The sequence below is a fragment of the Aotus nancymaae genome, unplaced genomic scaffold (genome assembly GCF_030222135.1).
Source record: "Aotus nancymaae isolate 86718 unplaced genomic scaffold, 86718_ANA_hifiasm-v0.15.2.pri h1tg000041l, whole genome shotgun sequence".
NCBI classification, from domain to species: Eukaryota; Metazoa; Chordata; class Mammalia; order Primates; family Aotidae; genus Aotus; species Aotus nancymaae.
In genome coordinates this window covers 36,014,729-36,040,748 of record NW_026988455.1, presented here as the reverse complement: position 1 = coordinate 36,040,748, position 26,020 = coordinate 36,014,729, and the positions used below count along the sequence as shown (strand labels likewise).

General features: G+C 36.0%; 1 protein-coding gene across 6 annotated transcripts in view; it reads left to right on the top strand.

Moving 5' to 3' along the window:
- The window catches only part of VPS13A (vacuolar protein sorting 13 homolog A), a 226,450-nt gene that overhangs the window by 69,374 nt on the left and 131,056 nt on the right, over positions 1 to 26,020 (top strand). For all 6 annotated transcript variants that reach the window (XM_064361629.1, XM_064361630.1, XM_064361634.1 and 3 more), the window contains 5 exons: positions 4,158 to 4,296; positions 18,608 to 18,692; positions 20,468 to 20,622; positions 21,054 to 21,210; positions 24,807 to 24,886. In XM_064361629.1, coding sequence (XP_064217699.1) covers positions 4,158 to 4,296; positions 18,608 to 18,692; positions 20,468 to 20,622; positions 21,054 to 21,210; positions 24,807 to 24,886 — 616 coding nt within the window. The remainder of the gene's footprint in view (positions 1 to 4,157; positions 4,297 to 18,607; positions 18,693 to 20,467; positions 20,623 to 21,053; positions 21,211 to 24,806; positions 24,887 to 26,020) is intronic.

Sequence of the window (26,020 nt, the reverse complement as noted above, 5' to 3'; positions counted from 1 at the left end):
CTCATTCCATCATTATTAGAAAAGATACTTTTTATGATTTCACTTTTTTAACTTTTCTTGACACTTGTTTTGTTACCTGATGTATAATCTGTTCTGGAGAATGTTCCATGTGCACTTGAGAAAAATGTCTGTTTTGCTGGATGGAGTGTTTTGTATATGTCATTTTGGCCCAGTAGGTCAATTTTATTGTTCCAGTCCCCTGTTTTCTTATTAATCTACTGCCTGGTTGTTCTATTCAGTATTTACAGTGAGATATTGAAGTCTCCTATTAATATCATGGAACTGTTTCTTCCCTTTTATTCTGTCAGTGCTTGCTTTATATATGAACTCTGATGTTTGGCACATACATGTTTATAATTGTTATGTCTCCTTGGTGAAGTTATAATATCATTATCATTATATAATGTCCTTCTTTATTGCTTGTAACACTTTTTGACTTGCAGTCTTATTTTGGCTATTTTTGTTATAGGCATCCCTGCTCTCTTTTGGTAATTATTTGCATAGAATATCTTTTTTCATTTTTTTTTAACTTTTATCTTGTGTGTTTTCTATGATGTAATGTGATTTCTTGTAGACAATATATAGTTGCATCCTGTTTTTTTAAATACATTTTGTCATTTTAAGTTTTAAATTGAAAAAAATAATTTACATTTAAAGTAAATACAAATGGGGAGGACTTACTTTTGTCATATTGTTATTTGCTTTCTGTATGTCTTATAGCTTTTTTAAATCCCTCATTTCCTCCTTTAAGACTGCCTTTTGTGTTTAGTGGATTTTTGTGTGTGACATGCTTTCATTCCCATCTCATTTCCAGTTTTGTATATTCTTCAAATATTTTCTTTGTGGTTACTATGGAGATTATGTATAATATCCTCAAGTTATAAATATCTATTTATTATTTCTTTATATTTTCAGACAGGGCCTTGCTCTGTCACCTAGGCTGGAGTACAGTGTTTTGATTGTAGCTCACTGCAATCTCGAACTCCTGTGCTCAAGTGATCCTCCTGCCTTGTCCTCCTCAGTAGCTGGGACTTGAGGCACACACCACTACACTCAGCTAATTTTTTTAATTTTTTTTTGTAGAGATGGGGTCTTGCTATGTTACCCAGGCTATAGTAGTCTATTTAATATTGAGGCAGGTCACATAGGCTTATGCCTGTAATCCTACCACTTTGAGAGGCAGAGGCAGTAGGATTGCTTGAGGCCAGGAGTTTGAGACCAGACTGGGCAACATAGTAAGACCCTGCCTCTACAATAAGTAAATAAATAAATAAAATTAGCTGGGCATAATGGTGCATGCCTGTAGTCCTAGCTACTTGGGAAGTTATAGTGGGAGGATAGCTTAAGCCCAGGAGGTCGAGGCTGCAGTGGATCGTGATTATGCCACTGCATTCCAGCCTGGGTGACAAAATTTAAAAGTATAAAATAAAATTGATACCAAGTTAGCTTCAATTGCATGCAAAAACTCTACTTGTTTCCTGTTTGGCCCCCTTCCAGTTTATATTACTAATGTCCCAGATTATATTTTTATATATTCTGTACCCATTAGCAAAGAATTTTGTTTTATGCATTTGTCTTTTAACTTATGTAGAAAATAAATAGTAGAGTTATAAACCAAAATTCTAATAACATTTGTTTTATGTTTGTCCATGTGTGTATGTTTACTGGGATTATTATATTTCATTGTTAGCAGAAGCTATGTGCCTGAGATTCTAAGTAGAGAAGTCTGTTGAACTAGACTGGGCTGTTTAGATGATTTATTTCTAAATAGTTTTAGACTGTAGGTAGCCATTTAACTTCTTCCTTGTAAAGCACCTTTTGTTTCCTCCCTTACAAATATTCAAACCTTAGGCACAGATCTATTTAAAAATTTAACCAAAGGCTGTCTCATCTAACATCTACCAAACACTTCCAGGAGAGTTGCTACTAGCAAGGCAACAAGAGAAGGCTTCATGCCTAGTTAAAGCGTATGAGGAAGAATAGAGGGAATTAGAGAGACCCTGACCTTTTCTGATACGGTACATGGTGTGGACATTGTTTTTAATACTTACTATACTTAACATGTAAAAGAGAGAGACCCACACCCTTTTTTGTTGACCTTTACCTCATAGTGACTCTGTTTACTAGCAAACATTGTCCAGGGCCCTAAATCTTACCCTTCTAAGTTTCTTAGAAAATTGAAACATGCACTGAGATTCTTAAGGCAGAGGAATGCCTAGAATTTGATTTAAGAGACAGAAGGAAAGCAAATGTATTCTCTTGTTTTTTTTTTTCTAATCCAGTTTGATATATGGTTTGATTTTAGAGAAAAGACTTGTCTTTTCATTCCTCACTAATTATGTCCTGCTAGTTACTGTTTTCTACTATTTCTTGTAGTTTTTCATTCTGTGATAAAGATTAAAGATCTGTGTGATTTCTTGTTGTAAGCATATGATTGTGAGTTGATTTTTTTTTTTAATCATAGTTTAAATATTTTTCCTCTTCTTGGTAAGTATGCTATCATCTTGGAAGTTACAGGGTACCAGAAAATGTAGGTGATATTTCTCTGAGGGAAGAAAAGGGCAAGTTTTATTGTTTTATTTTGCTCTCTTAGGACATGCTCTCTTAGTATGTGATTAGGAAGAGTTTATGTCTTGTGATACAGGGAATATGTATAGCATAGCAGGAATTAAAATAGCTGATTATAATATCTATAATAATGTAATAAATCTCTATATATTGATAATGGTTATAGATTGGGATGAGCTTTTAAGTTATTATAATTAAAATACTCACAGGCCAGAAATGACAGTGACTTAGAAAGATGAAATCTGAGCAGTTTTTGGTTTCTATTTTATGATATGTTGTCAGCAGTAAAAAGTGGATATGATATTATGTCAAATCCTGGAATTCCTCAAGTGTCAGGGACATTGCCTTGAAGGTTGAGCTGCATTAAGTTGAAGGCAAATAAAAGGATGCTTGCCATTTGGTAGGTACTATTTTGGTACCCAGCATTTTTAGATTGCACAACTTGCAGATTTTTCAAAAAAGTGACAATAAGTTTAAGTGCATTAAGTGAACCGATTCATAATGTTTAGCAAACTTAAACTACTGTGTTTGTGATTAATTACAAATATTTACACTATTGGAAATAAAAGAAAGCTTGTAATTTTCTGTAGGACTCCCGTACATTTTTAGAATGATAACATTAGTAATCAATGTGCGTATATGGAAAAAATAATTTTTAGGGAAAATGCAGGGATAAAAATGGGGAGTGAAAACTTTTCTCTCTCTCTCTGATACCTTTTTAATTCTTTACCGTGTATCTGTAAGCAGAGGAGACTGTCAAGGCAATTAAAAGAATAATAAAGCACTCTGATGTGGTTTTGCTCTGTGGTCTTTGATATATATTCTCATGAACAAGCTATTTGTGCTGCCAAACTCTATTTTTCTTGTAGGAACCATGTACATATAGGAACTTAAAATAAATAGAGAGTGGGGCTGGGCGAGGTGGCTCACACCTCTAATCCCATCACTTTGGGAGGCTGAGGTGGGTGGATCACCTGATATCGGGAGTTTGAGACCAGCCTGATCAGCATGAAGAAACCCCATGTCTACTAAAAATACAAAATTAGCCAGGTGTGGTGGTGCATGCCTGTAATCCCAGCTACTCGGAAGACTGAGGCAGGAGGCAGGAGAATGGCTTGAACCTGGGAGGTGGAGGTTGCAGTGAGCCGTGATCATGCTGTTAACTTTCCAGCCTGGGCAACAAGAGTGAAACTCTGTCTCAAATAAATGAATGAATAAGTGAATGAATACACAAACAGCAAAAATAGGTTGTCTGCCTCATAGATTGTGAGGACTATTTACAATAATGCATGTAAAGTGCTTTTCTCAATGCCTGTCACGTGAGAAACACTTGATAAATAGTAATTGTCAGTTGTATGCAGCAAACAGTGGCAGGGCACTACGTGAAATAAGAACAAACCTCTGAAAAATAATGAGGTTAACCCATCTAATGAGACTGGTTCATAAGGTAAGATAGATACTAGAATAGAGATTTTTAGTGTTTAAAATCACATTTGATTCAGATTATTTGGGAAGAGTCTTCTTTTTAATTAGTACACTTAAATCAGAATAAGAATTCCTTTATAATTATTTTTATCTCTTTAAAACAGATTCAAGATTTTTGGAAAGTTACCTCTTATTTCTTTACGAATCTCAGATAAAAAACTACAAGGTATTATGGAATTGATTGAAAGCATTCCGAAACCAGAACCTGTAACTGAAGTATCTGCCCCTGCCAAATCATTCCAGGTAATGTTATTTTCAAAATTAATATAGGCATGAACTAAGAAAGTCCACAAATAGTATTTGAAACAATCACTGGAATTTTATGTAAGACAGTTTGCAATTTGTTTTGAATAGACATTTAAAAATTACATTTTAAAAGAGAAATTGAAATGGTAAAAAGTATAAATAGTTAGGAAAACTATAAAATGATGTGACTTTCCTAATTTCTGCAGCCTCCAATTCTTCTCCTGATTGGTAAGACTGTTAACTATTGCTTCTCTAGTTTTTCAGAAAATATTTATGGCATATACCAGTACACACATGCACAAGACCATGCATGTGTGTTTTTATACTATGTATATGTATACATACATGTATATATTCTAGTTTTAAAATGAAATGAAATAACTATACTCACTATTCTGAATCTATTCTTTTCACCATTATTATCATATGTGCCTTAGATAAATGTTTATGTTAGCACATACAGATCTACCTCATTTTCTTATGGTAATACAGTATTTAATTTTCTGCATATACCATCTTTTGCTTAATATATCTCCTTTTGACAGATACTCACATTGTTAATGAGTGTTTACAGTTATGAAAAATACTGCTTTGAACTTTATTTATAAAGTATATGTATTTGCTTATACTTTATTCATAGGATAAATTCCTAGAAATGGAATAGTTGAGTAAAAGAGAATGTGAATTTTGAATTTTGATTATTTTGCCAAAAATATACATTTTTTTTGGACGAAGTCTTGCTCTTTTGCCCAGGCTGGAGTGCAGTGGTGCAATCTTGGCTCACTGCAACCTCAGTCTCCCATGTTGAAGCAATTCTTCCACCTCAGCCTTTCAAGTAGCTGGAACTACAGGTGTGTGCCACCACACTTAACTGGTTTTTGTATTTTTAGTAGAGATGGGGTTTCACCATGTTGGCCAGGCTGGTCTTAAAATCCTGACCTCAAGTGATCTGCCTGCCTTGGGCTCCCAACATGCTGGGATTACAGGTATGAGCCACTGCAACCACCCAAATTTACTTAATTTATAGTTTGCTAACAGTGAATGAATGTCTTTCTCTGCTTTCATTACTGAGTATTAGCAAATGTTAAAATTTTATTCTAAGTGAAAAAAATGTTATCTTCTGGTTTTGATATGCTTTTTAAAAATAAGTAGAACATATTTTTTTTAATTTACTATTTTAATTTCTATTTTTGAAAACTGCTGTTCCTGTCTTTTTTCTATTGGGTTATGGTTGTCTAATTAAGGAAATAACCTGCTTGGCATTTAAAATTACTGTTCTTTTCCTCATTTTGTTGTTTTGTTTTTACCTAATACATAAATTTACTTTTGATAGGCAAAAGTGTTTTATTTTTTACATAGTCAGTTTTTTTATCATGATCTCTAGACTTTGTATTATGTGACTTTTCTCTTTCTAAGAGAATTTCAGAAAGAAAAAAAATATATTCACATATATTGACATTTCCCTCCATTTTTGGGGGCAAAAAATGGAGGGAAATGTATTCACGTATATTCACATTTCTCTCCGTTTTTTGCCCCCAAAAATGGAGGGAAATGTGAATATATGTGAATATATATTTTTAAATTTTTTTCTACAGAGGGTTCTCTATTCATGTTTAAATGAATAAACATGAATAAATTATTTTTATATTATTATATTTTAGAAGTAGTTTCAAGTTTGAAACTTATAATGAAGAACATAATCTTAAAGAGGGTTCTTTATTCATGTTTTCTTTTGAAGTAGTTTCAAACTTGAAACATTGAAAAGTTAGTGTAAATAACTTTTTAAAAATCATTATACTTTAGGTTCTGGGATACATGTGTAGAACATGCAAGTTTATTACATAGGTATACACATGCCATGGTGATTTGCTGCAACCATCAACCCATAGCCTTCATCCCACGACAGGCCCTAGTGTGTGATGTTCACCTCCCTGTGTCCATGTGTTCTCATTGTTCAACTCCCGCTAATAAGTGAGAATATGTGGTGTGTTTTTCTGTTCTTGTGTTAGTTTGCTGAGAATGGTGGTTTCCAACTTCATCCATGTCCCTGCAAAGGACATGAACTCATCCTTTTTAATGGCTACATAGTAGTATTCTGTGGTGTATATGTGCCATATTTTCTTTATTCAGTCTATCATTGATGGGCATTTGGGTTGGTTTCAAGTCTTTGCTATTGTGAACAGTGCCACAATAAACATAAATGTGCATGTGTCTTATAATAGAATGATTTATAATCCTTTGGTTATATACCCAGTAACTGTATTGCTGGGTCAAATGGTATTTCTGTTTCTAAATCCTTGAGGAATCACCACACTGTCTTCCACAATGGTTGAACTAATTTACACTCCCACCAACAGTGTAAAAGTGTTCCTAATTCTCCAGATCCCCTCCAGCATCTGTTGTTTCCTGACTTTTTAATGATCCCCATACTAACTTGCATGAGATGGTATCTCAGGTTTGTATTTCTCTAATGACCAGTGGTGATGAGCTTTTTTTCATGTTGTTGGCTGCATAAGTGTCTTCTTTTGAGAAGTGTCTGTTTAAATCCTTTACCTGCTTTTTGATGGGTTGTTTTCTTCTTGTAAATTTGTTTAAGTTCTTTGTAGATTCTGGATATTAGCTCTTTGTCAGATGGATAGATTGCAAAAATTTTCTCCCATTCTGTAGTTGCCTGTTCACTCTGATGATAGTTTCTTTTTCTGTGCAGAAGCTCTTAAGTTTATTTAGGTCCCATTTGTCAATTTTGGCTTTTGTTGCCATTGCTTTTGGTGTTTTAGTCATGAAGTCTTTGCCCATGTCTGTGTCCTGAATGGTATTGCCTAGGTTTTCTTCTAGGGTTTTTATGGTTTTAGGTCTTATGTTTAAGTCTTTAATCCATTTTTAGTTAATTTTTGTATAAGGTGTAAAGAAGGGGTCTAGTTTCAGTTTTCTGCATATGGCTGGCCAGTTTTCCCATTTATTAAATAGGGGATCCTTTCCCCATTTGTTGTTTTTACCAGGTTTGTCAAAGATCAGATGGTTGTAGGTGTGTGGCATTATTTCTGAGGCCTCTGTTCTGTTCCATTGGTCTGTATCTCTGTTTTGGTACCAGTACCATGCTGTTTTGGTTACTGTAGCCTTGAGTGTAGTTAGAAGTCCGGTAGCAGGATGCCTCCAGCTTTGTTCTTTTTGCTTAGGATTGTCTTGGCTACGCGGGCTCTCTTTTGGTTCCATATGAAGTTTAAAGTGTTTTTTTTCCAGTTCTATGAAGAAGGTCAATGGTAGCTTGATGGGGACATCATTGAATCTATAAATTACTTTGGGCAGTATGGCCATTTTCACAATATTGATTCTTCCTAACTATGAGCATGGAATGTTTTCCCATTGGTTTGTGTCCTCTTATTTCCTTGAGCAGTGGTTTGTGGTTTTCCTTGAAGAGGTCCTTCACATCCCTTGTAAGTTGTATTCCTAGGTATTTTATTCTCTTCGTAGCAATTGTGAAAGGGAGTTCACTCATAATTTGGCTCTCTGTTTGTCTTTTATTGATGTATAGGAATGGTTGTGATTTTCCCTATTGATTTTATTTCCAGAGATTTTGCTGAAGTTGCTTATCAGCTTAAGGAGATTTTGGGCTGAGATGATGGGATTTTCTAAATATACAATCATGTTATCTGCAAACAGAGACAGTTTGACTTCCTCTCTTTCTATTTGCATACACTTTATTTCTTTCTCTTGTCTGATTGTCCTGGCCAGCACTTTCAAAACTATGTTGAATAGAAGTAGTGAGAGAGGGCATCCTTGTCTTGTGCCGGTTTCCAAAAGGAATGCTTCCAGCTTTTACCCATTCAGTGTGATATTGGCTGTGGGTTTGTCATAAATAGCTCTTATTATTTTGAGATACATTCCATCAATACCTAGTTTATTGAGTGTTTTTAGCATGAAGGAGTATTGAATTTTATCAAAAGGCTTTTCTGCATCTATTGAAGTAATCATGTGGTTTTTGTCGTTGGTTCTGTTTACGTGATGGATCGTATATATTAATTTGCGTATGTTGAACCAGCCTTGTATCACAGGGATGAAGCCGACTTAATCATGATGGATAAGCTTTTTGATGTGCTGTTGGATTCGGGTTGCCAATATTTTATTGAGGATTTTCACATCGATGTTCTTCAGGGATATTGGCCTGAAATTTTCTTTTTTTGTTTTGTGTCTGTCAGGTTTCAGTATCAGGACGATGCTGGACTCATAAAATGAGTTAGGGAGGATTACCTCTTTTTGTATTGTTTGGAATAGTTTCAGAAGGAATGGTACCAGCTCCTCTTTGTACCTCGGGTAGAATTTGGCTGTGAATTCATCTGGTCCTGGGCTTTTATTGGTTGGTAGGTTAGTAATTACTGCCTCAATTTCAGAACTTGTTATTGGTCTATTCAGGGATTCAGCTTCTTCCTGATTTAGTCTTGGGAGGGTGTATGTGTCCAGGAAATTATCCATTTCTTCTAGATTTTCTAGTTTATTTGGGTAGAGGTGTTTATAGTATTCTCTGATGGTAGTTTGTATTTCTGTGGGATCAGTGATGATATCCCCTTTGTCATTTTTATTGTATCTATTTGGTTCTTTTCTTCTTCTGGCTAGAGTTCTGTCTGTTTTATTAACCTTTTCCAAACACCAGCTCCTGGATTCACTGATTTTTTTTTTGAAGAGTTCTCGTGTCTCTGTCTCCTTCACTTCTGCTCTGATGTTAGTTATTTCTTGTCTTCTGCTAGCTTTTGAATTTGTTTGCTCTTGCTTCTCTAGTTCTTTTAATTGTGATGTTAGGGTGTCGATTTGAGATCTTTTCTGGTTTCTCCTGTGGGCATTTAGTACTGTAAATTTCTTTTTAAGCACTGCTTTAGCTGTGCCCCAGAGATTCTGGTACGTTGTGTCTTTGTTATTGGTTTCAGAGAACTTTTTTATTTATGTCTTAATTTTGTTACATATCCAGTAGTCATTCACGAGCAGGTTGTTCAGTTTCCATGTAGTTGTACGGTTTTGAGTGAGTTTCTTAATCCGGAGTTCTAATTTGATTGCACTGTGGTCTGAGACACTGTTATGATTTCCCTCTTTTGCATTTGCAAAGCAGTGTTTTACTTCCAATTATGTGGTCAATTTTAGAATAAGTGTGATGTGGTGCTGAGAAGAATGTATATTCTGTTGATTTGGGGTGGAGAGTTCTGTAGATGTCTATTAGCTCTGCATCGTCTAGAGTTGAGTTCACATCCTGAAATACTTGTTAATTATGTCTCGATCTGTCCAATATTGACAGTGGGGCATTACAGTCTCCCACTATTATTGTATGGGAGTCTTAAGTCTCTTTGTAGGTCTCTAAGAACTTGCTTTATGAATTTGGGTGCTCCTGTATTGGGTGCATATATATATATATATATAGGATAGTTAGCTCTTCTTTTTGCATTGGTCTCTTTACCATTATGTAATGTCCTTCTTTATCTTTTTTGATCTTTGTTGGTTTAAAGTCTGTTTTATTAGAGACTAGGATTGCAATCTCTGTTTTTTTTTTTGCTTGGTAAATATTCCTCCATCCCTTTATTTTTGCCTATGTGTGTCTTTGCATTGAGATGGGTCTCCTTAATACAGCACAGCTATGGGTCCTGACTCTATCCAATTTGCCAGTCTGTATCTTTTAATTAGGGTATTTAGCTTGTTTACATTTAAAGTTAATATTGTTATGTGTAAATTTGATCCTGCCATTTTGATGCTAGCTGTTTATTTTGCCTATACGTTGATGAAGTTTCTTCATAGTGTCGATGATTTTTACAATTTGCTATGTTTTTGCAGTGGCTGGTACCAGTTTTTCCTTTCCATATTTAGTGCTTCCTTCAGGAGCTCTTGTAAGGCAGACCTCGTGGTGACAAAATCTCTCAGCATTTGCTTGTCTATACAGGATTTTATTTCTCCTTTGCTTATGAAGCTTAGTTTGGCTGGATATGAAATTCTGGGTTGAAAATTCTTTTCTTTAAGAATGCTGAGTATTGGCCCCCAGTCTCTTCTTTCTGGCTTGTAGGGTTTCTGCAGAGTGATACGTTGTTAAGTCTGATGGGCTTCCCTTTGCGGGTAACCCAATCTTTCTGGTTGCCCTTAACATTTTTCCTTCATTTCAGCCTTGGTGAATCTGAAGAATATGTGCCTTGGGGTTGCTCTCGTCAAGGAATATCTTTGTGGTATTCTCTGTATTTCCTGAATTTGAATGTTGGCCTGCTTTGCTAGGTTGGGGAAGTTCTCCTGGATAATATCCTGAAGAGTGTATTCCAACTTGGTTTTATTCTCCCTATCACTTTCAGGTACATCAGTCAAATGTAGATTTGGTCTTTTCACATAGTCCCATATTTCTTGTAGACTTTGTTTGTTTCTTTTCATTCTTTTTTCTCTAATATTTTCTTCATGCTTTATTTCCTTAAGTTGATCATCAGTCTCTGATATCCTTTCTTCCACTTGATTGATTCAGCTATTGATACTTGTGTATGCTTCACAAAGTTCTTGTTCTGTGTTTTTCAGCTCCATCAGGTCATTTATGTTCTTCTCTAAACAGATTATTCTAGTTAGCAATTTCTCTAACCTTTTTCCAAAGTTCTTAGCTTCCTTGCATTGGGTTAGAACATGCTCCTTTAGCTCAGTGGAATTTGTTATTACTCACCTTCTGAAGTCTACTTCTGTCAGTTTGTGAAACTCATTCTCCATCCAGTTTTGTTCCCTTGCTGGCAAGGAATTGTAATCCTTTGGAGGAGAAGAGGTGTTCTGGGTTTTGGAATTTTCAGTCTTTTTGCACTGGTTTTTCCTCACCTTTGTGGATTTATCTACCTTTGGTCTTTGATGTTGGTGACCTTTGGATGGGGTTTCAGTGTGGAGATCCTTTTTGTTGATGTTGATGCTATTTTTTTCTGTTTGTTAGTTTTCCTTCTAACAGGCCTGTCTGCTGCAGGTCTGTTGGAGTTTGCTGGAGGTCCAGTCCAGACCCTGTTGGCCTGGGTATCACCAGCGGAGGCTTCTGAACAGCAAAGATTACTGGCTTTTCCTTTCTTTGGAAGGTTCGTCCCAGAGGGGCACTTGCCGTATGCCAGCTGGAGGTCTCTTATATGAGGTGTCTGTTGACCCCTGCTGGGAGGTGTCTCTCAGTCAGGAGGCACGGGGGTCAGGGACCTACTTGAGGAGGCAGTCTGTCCCTCAGTAGAGGTCAAGCACTATGCTGGGAGATCCACTGCTTCAGAGCCAGCAGGCAGGAACATTTAGTCTGCTGAAGCTGTGCCCACAGCCGCCCCTTCCCCTAGGTGCTGTGTTCCAGGAAGATGAGAGTTTTACCTATAAATCCCTGACTGGGCTGCTGCCTTTCTTTCAGAAATACCCTGCCCAGAGAGGAGGAATCTAGAGAGGCAGTCTGGCTGCAATGGCTTTTCTGAGCTGCAGTGGGCTCTGCCCAGTTCGAACTTCCAGGTGGCTTTGTTTACACTGTGAGGGGAAAACCACTTACTCAAACCTCAGTAATGGTGGATGCCCTTCCCCCCACCAAGTTTGAGAGTCCCAGGTTGATTCAGACTGCGGTGCTGCCAACAAGAATTTCAAGCCAGTGGATCTTAGCTTGCTGTGCTCCATGGGGATGGGATCTGCTGAGCTACATCACTTGGTTCCTTCTGTCTCGCTGGCATTCCAGGTGCCACTGTGGTATGAAAAAAAAATAAAACTCCTGCAGCTAGCTCCATGTCTGCCCAAATGGCTGCCCAGTTTTGTGCTTGAAACCCTCAACTCTGTGGCGTAGGCACCTGAGGGAATCTCCTGGTCTGCAGGTTGTGAAGACTGTGGGAAAAATGTAGTATCTGGGCTGGATACACTCTTTCTCATGGCACAGTCCCTCAAGGCTTTCCTTGACTGCAGGAGGGAATCCCCTCTAACCTTTTGCACTTCTCAGGTGAGGCCAAGCCCCACCCTGCTGTGGTTCACCCTCTGTGGGCTACACCCACTGTCTAACCAGTCCCTATGAAATAAGCCAGGTGCCTCAGTTGGAAATGCAGAAATCACCCATCTGATGTTCGAAGGCAGGAAGCATCCAGCACAGGAGAAAGATGAAGGCTGGCAGACTTAGCCAGTCTAGTCCTTCCATGTTCCTCTGCTCGTTTTAATCCTAGCCATGCTAGCGGCTGATTAGCTATTGCCCGCCCAGATTGAGGGTGAGTTTGCCTCTCCCAGTCCACTGACTCAAATGTTAATCTCCTTAGTTAATACCCTCGTAGACATATCCAGGAACAATACTTTGCATCCTTCAATCCAGTCAGGTTGACACTCACTATTAACTATCACACTGTTCCAGTTCAGATCTCTTTGAGCATATCCTACTTTGAGCTCATTGAACTTCTTGGATTTATATATGCATACATTTTATCAAATTTGGGGAAATATTTGGCAGTTATTCCTTCAGATATTCCTTTTTCCTTCTCTTTTACTTCTTGTTGGAATCCAATGTATTTATTGGCCCAGTTGATGGTGTTGCATTGGTTTCTTAGATTGTGTTTACTTTTCTTCATTTGTTTTTCATTTTTAATTGACCTATCTTCATTTTTACTGATTCTTCTGCCTACTTAAATTCAAAATGCCATTGAAATTGTCCAGTGAATTTTGCTTTCTGGTATTATATTTTTCAGGTCTAGAGTCTTTGTTTGGTTTCTTTTTACAATTTCTGTCTCATTATTTATGTTTTCTGTTTTTTGCAACAATTCTCCTGGTTTCCTTGAGGTATTTGTTCATGGTTCCCTTTAGCTTTCTGCATATTTAAGAAAGGTTATTTAAAATGCTTTTTTTTTTTTTTTGTCAGTAGTTAAAATACTTGTGCTTCTGCATGAGCTGTTTCTGCTTAATATATTCTGTGAATTAGTCATACCTTCTTGTTTGCATGCATTATCTCGATAGTATAATCAGACAAAGGAATTGTAAGAAAACTACAGACCTGGCTGGACGAGGTGGCTCATGCCTATAATCCCAGCACTTTGGGAGGCCAAGGCAGGCACATAACGAGGTCAGGAGATCGAGACTATCCTGGCCAACATAGTAAAAATGCGTCTCTACTGAAAATATAAAAAATTAGCTGGGTGTGGTGGTGCGTGCCTGTAGTTCCAGCTACTCTGGAGGCTGAGGCAGGAGAATCACTTGAACCCAGGTGTGGAGGGTGCAGTGAGCCAAGATCGAACCACTGCACTCCAGCCTGGGTGACAGAGCAAGACTCTGTCTCAAAAAACTTAAACAAAAAAAAAAAAAAAGAAAGAAAAAGAAACTTAGAGACTAATATGTTCATTGACATAGATGCAAAATATTTTAAGAAATGTTGTAACTAAACAATATGATATTAAAAATATATAATGCCCTGTGACCAAATGGTTTAGCCCTAGGAGTTTGAATATGTCATAAATCATTGTTTGCTAACCACATTAATGGAGTAAGGGAGAAAAAGTATATGATCATTTCAATAGAATTGAAAAAACATTGACTAAATTCTATGACCATTCATGATAAAAATCTCTCAACAAACTGGGAAAAGAAGGGAACTTCCTCAGCCTGGTAAAGGACATCTAGAAAAATCTATAGCCATTGTCATTCTTATTTGGATAAACATTGAATGCTTTTCTTGTAAGATCAAATATATTGCAAGAATGGTTTTTCTCACCACTTCCTTACAAATTCTTGCCTCTGCACTAAGTCAAGAGAAATAAAGGTAGAATGGAAAAGAAAAAGTAAAACTACCATTTGCAAATGATATGATCAATTATGGAGAAAGTACTCAGGAATGTAGAAGAAAATACCACTAATAATAAGAAGCAAGTTTAGCTAGGTTGCAGGGTACAATAATTTAAGTATTAATTGTTTCTAAAAGTGAAATTCAGGAAAAATTCGATTCAGAAGAGCATTTAAAAAGATTACTTAGGAAAAATTCAACAGAAGTGCAAGACCTATATACCCAAATCTACAAAACATTTTTTAAAAAGATTAAGGAAGATTTAAATAAATAGAGTCATACATATATTCAAGGATTGGTGGATTTTATTCAGATGGAAATCTCTACAAACTCTATAGATATCTCACAATCTTAGTCAGAATACCAGCACAGTTTGCTTTTGGAAAAAATATAAGCTTATTATAAAGTGTATCTGGAAATGCAAAGGACATATAATAGACAAAACAATTTTGGACAATAATTATGTTTCAGGATTTCCAATAGTTGATTTTGTAGGGGAGAAAAGATTTCTCACCCATTGTAGTGTTCATGGTTGAGGCCTCTTTAACAAAAGACAGATTAACAAGAGAAAAGCCTACCATAATAAAAATTTGTGACACGGAGCCCTCACGAATTTAGACGCAAAGAAACGGAAAATTATATGTTTTTAAATAATAAGTTGTACAGAATTATGTTTGGATTGTAAGAGGATATGATCTAAGGGTAATGAAATGGATGGAACTTTAGTGGGTCTGTTTGTTGAGATTCTTTTTGGTGTCTCTCTGTGGTACTTATTTCCTCTAGGTATAGGAAGTGAATGAGAGTCATATGATCTACTTTGGAGGAAGGTCAGAGAGTTCTTTAGGTTTGCTTCAGAGGAGAAGGGCACAGGAAGGTCAGTAAAACCTTCCTGCTTCTGCTGTTTTATAAAATGCCAAGGTACCATCTTTGGGGGCAGCATGTCCTGAATCTCATCAGTTTCAAGGCTTACCATATAGCTACTTGAAGAAAGTGTGATAGTGGCTTAAGGATAGATATACAGATCAATAAAGCGGAATAGTGTTGAGAAATAATTGTATAATGTATACTGGCTGGGCACAGTGGCTCACACCTGTAATCCCAGCACTTTGGAAGGCTGAGGCTGGCAGATCACTTGAGGCCAGAAGTTCAAGACCAGCCTGGCCAACATGGCGAAACCCCGTCTCTGCTAAAAATATAAAAATTAGCTGGGCGTGCTGGCACACATCTGTAGTCCCAGCTACTCAGAAGGGTGTGGCACAAGTATCACTTGAACGTGGGAGGCAGAGGTTGCAGTGAACCAAGATTGTGCCACTACATTCCAGCCTGGGTGAAGAAGGAGACTCTATCTCAAAAAAATAATAATAATTGTACAATTATATGGTTAATAATGTATTTGATTTATTACAAAGGTAATAAATAAATCAAATATCACCAGCCTAGCTTAGTGAGGGGGAAGCATCACCTTTTCAACATACAGTACTGAAACAACTGGATTTCCATGTGGAAAATAAATGAATTTCAATGCCATGTGGAAAATAAATGAATTTCAATGCTTATATCATACGTGGAATTTAACTTGAAATGAAACATAGACCTAAATATAAAGGCCACAGGTATAATTTCTGGAACAAACAATGTAGGAGAAAATGTTTCAATCCTTGCAGTAGGTAAATATATCTTAGGATATAAAAAGCTTAGATAGGCAGGGTATGATGGCTCACGCCTGTAATCCCAGCACTTTGGGAGGCCAGGGCAGGCGGATCTTGAGGTCAAGAGATTGAGACCATCCTGGCCAACATGGTGAAACCCGTCTACTAAAAATACAAAAAATTAGCAAGTATGGTGGGTGCATGCCTGTAGTTTCAGCTATTCAGGAGACTGAGGCAGGAGAATCACTTAAGCCTGGGAAGGGGAGGTTGTGGTGAGCTGAGATCACGCCACTGTGTTCCAGCTTGGTGACAGAGCAAGACTCTGTCTCAAAAAATAAAATAAAATAAAATAAAATAGCAGGAAAGAAAATAAATTGGACTTTATCAAAATTAAATTTTTCTCCTCTTTGAAAGACATTGTTAAAAAAAGGTGAAAAGACAAACCATCTAACCCTCTGCTTGGGAAAAAATTTGCAAAAATATTTTTAGTATTTCTAGTCTTGTACGTAGAATATACGAAAAGACTAACAGTGCAATAATAACTAGATAGATAACATTTATTACTCATCAGAAAAATGCAAATCAGGCCAGGCATGGTGGTTCACGCCTATAATCACTACACTTTGAGAGGCTGAGGTGGATGGATCACAAGGACAGGAGTTCAAGAACAGCCTGGCCAAGATGGTGAAACCTCATCTCTACTAAAAACACAAAAATTAGTCAGGCGTGGTGGCAGACACCTGTAATCCCAACTACTCAGGAGGCTGAGGCAGAGAATTGCTTGAACCTGGGAGGTGGAGGTTGCAGTGAGCTGAGACTGCGCCACTGCACTCCAACCTGGGTGACAGAGGGAGACTCCATCTGAAAAAAAAAGAAAAGAAGAACAATGCAAATCAAAGCAATATAGAAATACTACCACACAATGGTTAGAATGGCTAAAAATAAGAGTGACAATACCATGTCAAGATACTGACATGACAAAGATTTAAAACTCTCATACATTACTTGTGAAACTTGAAAATAGTGTAATCCTTTGTAATATAGTTTGGTAGTTTTTAAAAATAAGGTTAAGTATGTACTTACCATGTGACTAGGGAATTCTACTCCTAGGTTTTTACCCAAGAGAAATGAAATCATATGCCCACCAAAAGACTTGAACTAGAATACTTACAGTAGGGTTATCCATAATGGTAAAAAGTTGCTTAAAACCCATTTGTCTATCCAGAAGTGAATGGAAAAGAAAAAATAGTATTATTCATATAATAGAATACTACTCAGAAAAAAAATACTAATACATGTAGCAGTCATGGGTAGTGATTGTGTGTTGGGGGAGCTTCCCTCAAAACCCCAGGGTATTTTAGGAAATAGAACACAGGATTACTTGCCAATTCATTTAGGAGCTTAACAAACCTTGTATTCAAAAACCTAACAAATACATTATAAAAGAGGAAAATAATAGCCCTGTTTCACTAATAAATGTAAGATATAAAAATTTCAAAACTTTAAAAGTTGAAATTAACAGTTGTTACTTTTGGGAGGGATGCTTAATGATTGCAAGGAGCATAAAGGAGGCTTATGAGTTGCCTGTAATGTTTCATACTGGACCTGGGTGGTTGGTAGATTGAGTATGTTTACTTTCTGAAAATGTATTGAACTTAGAGTTTATGTACTTCTGTGTAGTACATTATAATGTACTTCAAAAAAAATGCTACTGCTGCTTCCCAAAATGAACAGAATTTCACAGAAGGGTAAACACAAATAACCAACGAAGCTATTTGTGTTTGCTATGATATGCAACCATTACGCATTTGTGAAATTGTAATTAAAACTAGGATGACATGGCCAGTGAGACTGATAGAATTTAAAATCTTTGAACACCCTAAGCATTGTGAGGATATGGAGATACAGAAACTGTACTGCTGGTGTTGGTGAAATGTCTTGGCACCACTTATGAAAATGCTTTGATAGTGCTCAATAAGGTGAACATATGTAATTTCCCTCTTTGGAAAAGGTTCATGCACAAGCCGTTGTAGGTATATCAAGGATGTTTATAGTAGTGCTACAAAGCGAAAGCAAAAATCTATAAGCAACACAAATACTCAGCAACTGTATAGTAGACAAATAGTGGTTTATTCATCCGTGCAATACAGTATCACAGTAAAATTCAGTAAACTATCAATATGGTTAAAATTTAAACTTTTTTTGTAAAAGAAAAAAGTCACAGGAAAATGTATGTCATATGTTCTACAGTTTGGAAAGAGGCAGGGGTAAACGATCTGTTACTTAGATAATCATTCTTAGGAACTGTAGTACAAACAACTAAATAAAACAATATCATGATGAGTGGTCGGGAACATGACAAGGAGGAATGAGATCTGTGAGGAACACTAAGATGCTTCTAGGTCAGGGTATGGTAATGTTTTGTTGCCTGGCGGGGTTGGAAGATTCAGGTGTGTCTTTTATTATTACTATTTTTTAAACTGTAAAATTTGTTTTTATATATGCTGTATATCCCCAAACTGTAAAAAAGTAAATTTCCCGAAATATCTTTCAAAGATTAAAAATAAAACTAATCTCCCCAATTATAGAGGCTTTAAGTATTAGGACTTGTGTGTTCCTCACGATGTCCTGATTTAATACAACGTTGAGTTAAAATATAAGATCTCTTTCTACTCTTGAAGCCTGCCATCACAGTTCTACAATTTTTACTCAGCCTTAAAATTGTAAGACTACTTCTTTAAAATCTGCACTTTATAATTTATTTTTCTAATTTAGACCTGATATCTTCTCAGTTAATTCAAATTGGATAGCTTTTTGTCAAAGCTGTTGTAGAAGTTTGAATAAACATCTTTTGAATAAGCGTTGAATAAATATTTTCATGCTAATCAACAGTGACTTACTTTTCTTTCAGATTCAAACATCTACTTCTTTGGGAACAACACAGATTTCACAGAAAATAATTCCTCTCTTGGAACTTCCATCTGTTTCTGAAGATGGTAAAATGAAACTGCTTAAGGACATTTTCCTTATTTTATTTTATTAAAATAATTTCTATTTTGAGGCATACATAGAGGAAAGAAAATACCTTTTCCTTTTAACCTCTAGGTTCTTGTTTGAGGCTCTGTTAATGAAAGACAAATTAATATGAGAAAACAAGCAGATTTACTAGCATCATATTTCCTGGGTACATGTGAGAAACTCAGGGATGATTAACTCAAGGTGGTGATTAAAATTTGGATTTATATACCAGTTTGGGCTTAAACAAAGGAAAAGAGGTTTTAGGCTTCAGGGTTGGGGTTGCTGGGGAGGCACGTTATATGGGAAGGCAACCAGGAAAAGTATAGTAAGCAAGGGTAAAGTTTGTTACACAGATTTGTCATGTTTTCTCCTTTGATGAGAATGTCTTGTGATTAAGAGTCATCTTCCCTGTTACAGAAAGGAAGGTACCTTTACAAGGTAAATTTCCTTTGTAAATGTTAATTTCCCTTACAAAAGGGAAATTTATGATCTGTCTTCAGAGCTTTTCCTGTGTCTGCTGTTTCTTAAAGTAACTGATTCAGTATAACCCTTATGCCAAAAAGACATGTTTTTGAGTGGCATGTTTTAGTCTTCTGTAGTCATCTAAGAAATTTCAGGCAATAGCAGATATTTGTATATTTTCAGAAAATTTTAACTTAAATTTGTTTAAAATAGCACAATTCCTTAAAGTTGCTTTTGCAATGGGATTTTTTTGGTATCACGTTGAACTCAAAATGATAAGGACCATTTATTTGGCTGTGAGTTAAGAAACTCCACAAAACTTCATAGATGTCTTAATTTGTAATGTGTTTTTTAGTTATTTGGAAAATTTTGCTATAGTATATTTAAAACATTTTAAAAAATATAATGTTTATTAAAGGAAAATCATCTTAATTACCTACATTTACATATAAAAGCTTGTAACTATTCTGATACAAAATATCTGCTTTTTAATGACCATATTAGAAAAAAAAGTATATGTCTATATTTCTAAGACTTTAAAAATTGATAAATGTTAAATAACAGAAAATGCCATGTCGATTCTTGGTTTCTTAGAGTACAATTTTTCTTTTAGTCACCAGAGAAGTTGTGAGATCATCTACTTCAACTTCAGTCTTAGTTTCTTAGGGATATACTTCTGATTGCCTCATTTAAACCTCGTTTTAATGGTTTTACTAAGTGATCTAATGCTTTTCCAGTTTTTGATCCTTTTTAATATCAACATATATGTATGTGTGTATATACATATACCTGTATTTGTCCATGTATACATATACAAAGTATTGCTTGATTTCAGTTTACTTCATTCAAACTCTGCTGCTGATGTTGCAGAGTTGATACCTGAGTCTTGTTATACCATCCAGGTAGAGTGGGCATGTTAGCACATTACTTTGAGTATTCATGGTGTGTGTAATCATTGGCATTGGCATTTCCTGTAAAATTTAAGCAATTTTAAAATAGACTGATGATTTCAAAAGATGGCCTTCTTAAGCTAGAGATTACATTTTAATTTTCCATGCTGCTTTGTTACCAAGAATGTTATTCAAAAGGACAGTATCCCTTTAAAATTGACAATAAAAAAGTACAGTAGTATCTGTATTATTTTCTATTTATTTTGGTTCTCATGTTTATGTTTGATATTTAAAAGACAGCCTGAGTGTTTTAGTGTTCATATTTATTTCAGAAAAATATTAAAATGCTATTAAATTGATCATTTTTATTATTAGCTTAAATAATGTTCTGTGAAATTTAGACTCAGAGGAGGAATTTTTTGATGCACCGTGTAGTCCCTTGGAAGAACCTCTTCAGTTTCCAACTGGAGTTAAATGTATTCGAACCAGAAAGTTACAAAAGCCAGATTGTTCAGTAAATATGACTACATTTAAAATACGATTTGAGGTACCAAAGGTAGGTACTGTGGTAAAATTAACGTGGCTTAAATTGTTTGCTATTTCTGTTGTTTACAGCTTATGATACAGTCTTATTGTTAAGCACTATCTTTTCATCCGACTATCTTTCTCACCCTAATTAAACTAAATCCAGACTTGCTGTGTGATTCCTCTTCACTCCTTTTTTGTTTGTTTGTTTTGGAGGATGAATTTGCTTAGTCAAGAGTGAGGGGTTTAAATGATATATTGTGGGTATTCAATACATGTTTTTGTGAAAACAGTTATTTATGTAGTGTGTGTATTGTATGTGTGTGGGTATACAATTTTATATAAATTTTAAATAATAATATATCAATTATATGCCTACCTCATATATTCACACGTAACCCTATGCACATAAACATGTTTTTGTTTTATGTAGTGGGAGTTTCTTTTTTCTTTCTTTTCCAGGTCTTGATTGAGTTTTATCACCTTGTTGGAGATTGTGAACTACCTGTGGTAGAAATTTATGTTTTAGGATTGGGCACAGAAATTGAGATTAGAACATATGATTTGAAAGCAAATGCCTTTTTGAAAGAGTTCTGCTTAAAATGCCCAGAATACTTGGGTAAGAATCTCTATTTTTAAAAATAAATAAATTTCATTGTTTGACTACCGGCTAGAGGGTTTTCAGTTCTTTAGGCTCTGAATCAATACATTTGCCAAAATATTTTCAGAGAACCATTCCATTTTGAGTTAATCTTTAACTTTATAGTTGGTAATCTAGGGGGTACACCAGAGATAAAATGAAGATAATTTTATTCATTATAGAAAGTCAGATGGTAATAGTTAAATTTTAAATCTACTTAACTGAGTATTGGAACACTGAATTAGTTTCCTATTGTTGCTATAACAGTTTACCACAAACTTAGTGTTTAAAAACAACACAAATTTATTATCTTAAAGTTCTGTAGGGCAGAAGTCTGACACCAGTCTCACTGGGCAAAACTCAAGGTGTCAGTAAGAATCCTTTTTGGAGGCTGTAGAGGAGGGTACATTTCATTGTTGAGTCAGGTGTTGGCAAAATTCATTTACATATGGTTTGGGTCTTTGTTTCCTTGTTGCCTGTTAGTGGATGGCTGCCCTTAGGCCTCTGTTGCTTTTTTTTTTCTTTTCTCAACCCCACCCCCCACAGCAGTAATAGAAAGGCCTCTGTGCTTTTTGCACATAGCTGCTAACAACTACAAGGCATCAGATCCTCCTCATATCTCTAACCTTCTGCCTTTTGTTTCCACTCTTAAAAACTCTAGTGATTAGACTGGACACACCTCAATAATTCAGGATAAATTCCCCTTAACCTTAACCTTAATCATGTCTTCCACGTGCCTTTTCCCATATGAGATAACATATCACATTTTGGGGAATTAGAGTGTAGGTGTCTTTGTTGGGGGCAGAGGGCAGTATTCTGCCTACTGCAAACCTTTTGTGTTCCAGAAGCATAATGGATACATGATCCCTAAGAAAATGCTCTGTTTCCTATGTTAGGTAATTAGGAGGATATTATTTATATTTCTTCATTTTTTTTTTGGATTTTTCCTTGAAAGATAATTGTGGATAGTAGAGGGAATTACTAGGATACCAGTTTCAGTTTGTTAAACTCCTTTGTAGCATAATAGTATTGTGTATGAGCAGAGGTGGAATTAAAATTTTTTAAATAGACATTTTTAGAGCAGTTTTAGATTCATGGCACTATTGAGCAGAATGTACAGAAATTTGCCGTATACTCCTTGTACCCACACCTGTATAGCCTTTTTCATTATCAACATCCTCCACCAGAGTGATACATTTGTTGCAATTGATGAACTTACATTGACACATCATTGTCACCAAGAGTCCACAATTTACATTAAGGTTTTCTGTTGCTGTTATATGTTATGTTTGGACATGTATAATGACATGCATCTACCATTATATTATAATATGGAGTAATTTCACTGCCCTAAAAATCCTCTGTGCCCCACCTATTTGTCCCTTCCTCCCACTTAACCCCTGACAATTGCTGGTCCTTTTACTGTCTCCATAGTTTTTCTAACATGTCACATAATTGGAATCATACAATATATATCCTTTTCAGATTGACGTCTTTCACTTAGTAATATATACTGTATTTTCATAAGTGGGTAACTCATTTCTTTTTAGCAATGAATAATATTCTATTGTCTGTTTATACCACAGTTTATTTATCCATTTATGTACTGAAGGATATCTTGGTTGCTTCCAAAGTTTGGCAATTGTTAATAAAGCTGCTGTGAACATTTGAATGCAGGTTTTTGTGTAGACATTAATTTTCAGTTTCACTGGGTAAATACCAAGGAACATGATTGCTAAGTCATCAAGAAACAGTTTGCTCTAATAATTGAAAAGAAAAGTAAACCAACTTGACAGTGTTCCCCAGTAACCCAGGAACTTTATAGCAGTTACTAATTTTATGTTTATTCTTATGTTTGTTTTCCCAAGAAGAAAGGATTAAAAAACCCTTGCAAACAGAAAAAAGAGTATACAATTATTATTGCATTGTGTTTTCTCAGAGGGAGTGAACAGCACAGTTTCTTGCACAAAGTAGATGATAGTAAAACACCATAGTTGTTCAATGAATGAATAAATGTGTATACAAACTGGGAACTTTCTTAAGGCTTGAAGTGTGGTTGGCACCTGCAGTAGAAGGTAGATTTATATGCTGAGCATTAAGTTTGGAGGACTCTGTGCAATTTGTGGCATTTTTTTCCTCAAGAATTGTGTGATTAGTTTGTAGTCCTTTCTTCCAGTCTTTAGATACTAATATTCTAGCAACCATAAGTCATTTAGTGATGAGAGTTTTAAAGGCTTTCTATAAATTGTCTTCTACAGTGGTTTTCTTAGTATACCACATTTTGAGCAGAAGCGGTAATATTAAAATGGGAGAGCTCTCTTTTTCCCCCTCACATGACATCCCACATGGATGTGCACTTCCCTAGGGGGAGCATGCAGATGGGTGGTTGCAGGGGCTGTGGGAAGTGCTTTTGGACTCTGGCCCAAGGGCAGCATCTAGAGGTAGGTGTCTACAACTCCTAAAGCCCAAGTGGGTATGTGTTACGTATGTTCTTCCAGTTTTGCCATCTGCAGACGGCTTGCGTTAATCAGCTTAATAGATTCTCTTCCTTATTGCAAGGGCCGGGGGCCAGTGTGATGGCCTGAGTTCTTGCCCAGTGTACCGGAAGAGTCGGATCACATGTGGGCTGGAAGGATGAGTGCAAGGTTTTATTGAGTTATGGAGGTAGCTCTCAGCAAGGTGGATGGGGAGCCAAAAGGGGGGGTTGGAGCGGGAAGGTGGTCTTCCCCTGAAGTTGGGCCACCCAGCAGACAGCGTCTTCTCTGACTGCCCCTGGCTGAATTCCCCTCAGCATCCAGACATCCTTCCTCTTCTCTTTTTCTCTGCCATGCTGCCCCACCACTCTCCACCACTCTGTTCCTCTGCCCTTCTCAATGTTTAGCTGCTTGTATCTGTGCCCACTAAGGCCCCAGGCTTATATGGGCACAGGATGGCAAGTGTGGTGGTCCAAAAGGCAGCTTTCTGGGCACAAAAACAGGAATGCCTGTTCTTACTTAGGGCCTCTGGTCTTCAGGCTTAAGGGTGGGGCCTTTGTCAAGAAATTGCCCTCTTCTACCCAGTATTTCCGTGTCTCCTGTCTATATCAATATAACTAGTAAAGACTGATTATGTGGTAATAGGGTTTATTTTAATCCAAACTTATACACAGAAAACCTTAATGTTTCATCTCATTCCCATTCTGTCTTCTGAACAGCTGGGTTTTCAGGGACTCTGATGATTTCTTTTTAGTTGTTTCAGTGATTGAGGGCCAGAATTTTCTTTCTGCCCTTTCGTTGTTTCTAAAAACCATTCTGGCTTCTCTTTGATTAATTCCTATTTTTTCTTACCTTACCTTCTATCTAAGTTTAGAAGGGTATGAGACTTGAGTGTTGTGGCACTCAAGGGAATTGTGAGGAGAAGTTACATTTTTAGAGTTTAAAGAACAAATAAGTGACTTGACTTGGGTAAGGTAGAATCCAAGGCCCAGAACTCATACAGGAAAGCCTTCTTTTGCAATTATATAATTAGTAAGATTACTAGCATTTATTTTCAGTTAGCTTTCCTATGAAAGGATAATTTTTAAAAATTATTTTTAGATGAAAACAAGAAACCAGTTTATTTGATTACAACACTGGATAACACAATGGAAGACCTGTTAACGCTGGAATATATAAAGGTAAGCACTTTGATTTATATCTGCTTAATATGCTAAGTATGCTGCTGAAATGTTACAATCAAGCTTTGTAAGTTTGTTATTATTCAGTTGTTTAATCTTCACTCTGATATAACCTCTCTGTAACTCCTAAAACTAAGGGTTTTTTTGATTTTGTCATCTTGTATTAAATAGTTATGAGTTATAAATAATTCATATAGCAAAATAAGGTTATGTTCTAAGTGGAAATGACCTGCAGTTCGATTTTTTTTTCTCTCAACAGGGTACTGAGAAAGAAACACACTTTTTAGATAGAGTGTATTGTTATATGATACAAGATAATGCTTTCACTTTATTTTCCACTGTTTTGTGAAGTTACCTGATATTCCTAGTGTCAATAACTCCATTCCTGTTTTTATTACTGATTTATGATATCCATTTATCATCTGTTAAGCTTTTCTATGTACTGTGGTCTGTTTCTAATTTTTCCATGTTTCTGTTGACTTATTTTTATATGTGTCAGACTATTTTAATAATTACTTTATAATAAGAGTAATGGAGAAAGCATTTAATCACTTTTAAAACCATTTTTGCTATCCATTATTGATTAGATATTTTAGGATTTTTGTTGTCGTAGTAGATGCATTATATAGCTTTTATATAACAAAAGTGTTCTAGATCTAAAGAAAATGGATGAAGAAAATGTACATATACAAAATTGAACACTATTCAGCCTTAAGGGTGGGGGCGGGGAAATCCTGTCATTTGTGACAATATAAATGAATGTGGAGGACATTATGCTAAGTGAAGTAAGCCAAGCACAGAAAGACAAATACTGCATGATCTTCTTTATGTGTGGAATCTGATAAAACTGAACTCATAGAAGTAGAGAACAGAGTGATGGTTACCAGAGGGTAGTAGGGATGGGAGGGAGGAAGGAGGGAGATAATAGAGAGTTGTCAATCAAATGGTACAAAGTTCCAGATAGACAGGAAGAATACTTTTTGAGATCTGTTGCACAGCAGGGGTACTGTAGTCAATAATAATGTGCTGTTTACTTCAAAACAACTAAGAAAGTGAATTTCAAATGTCTCACCACAAAAAAAGATAGGAAAGTGAGGTGATAGATATGTTAGTTAGCTTAATTTAATCATTAAA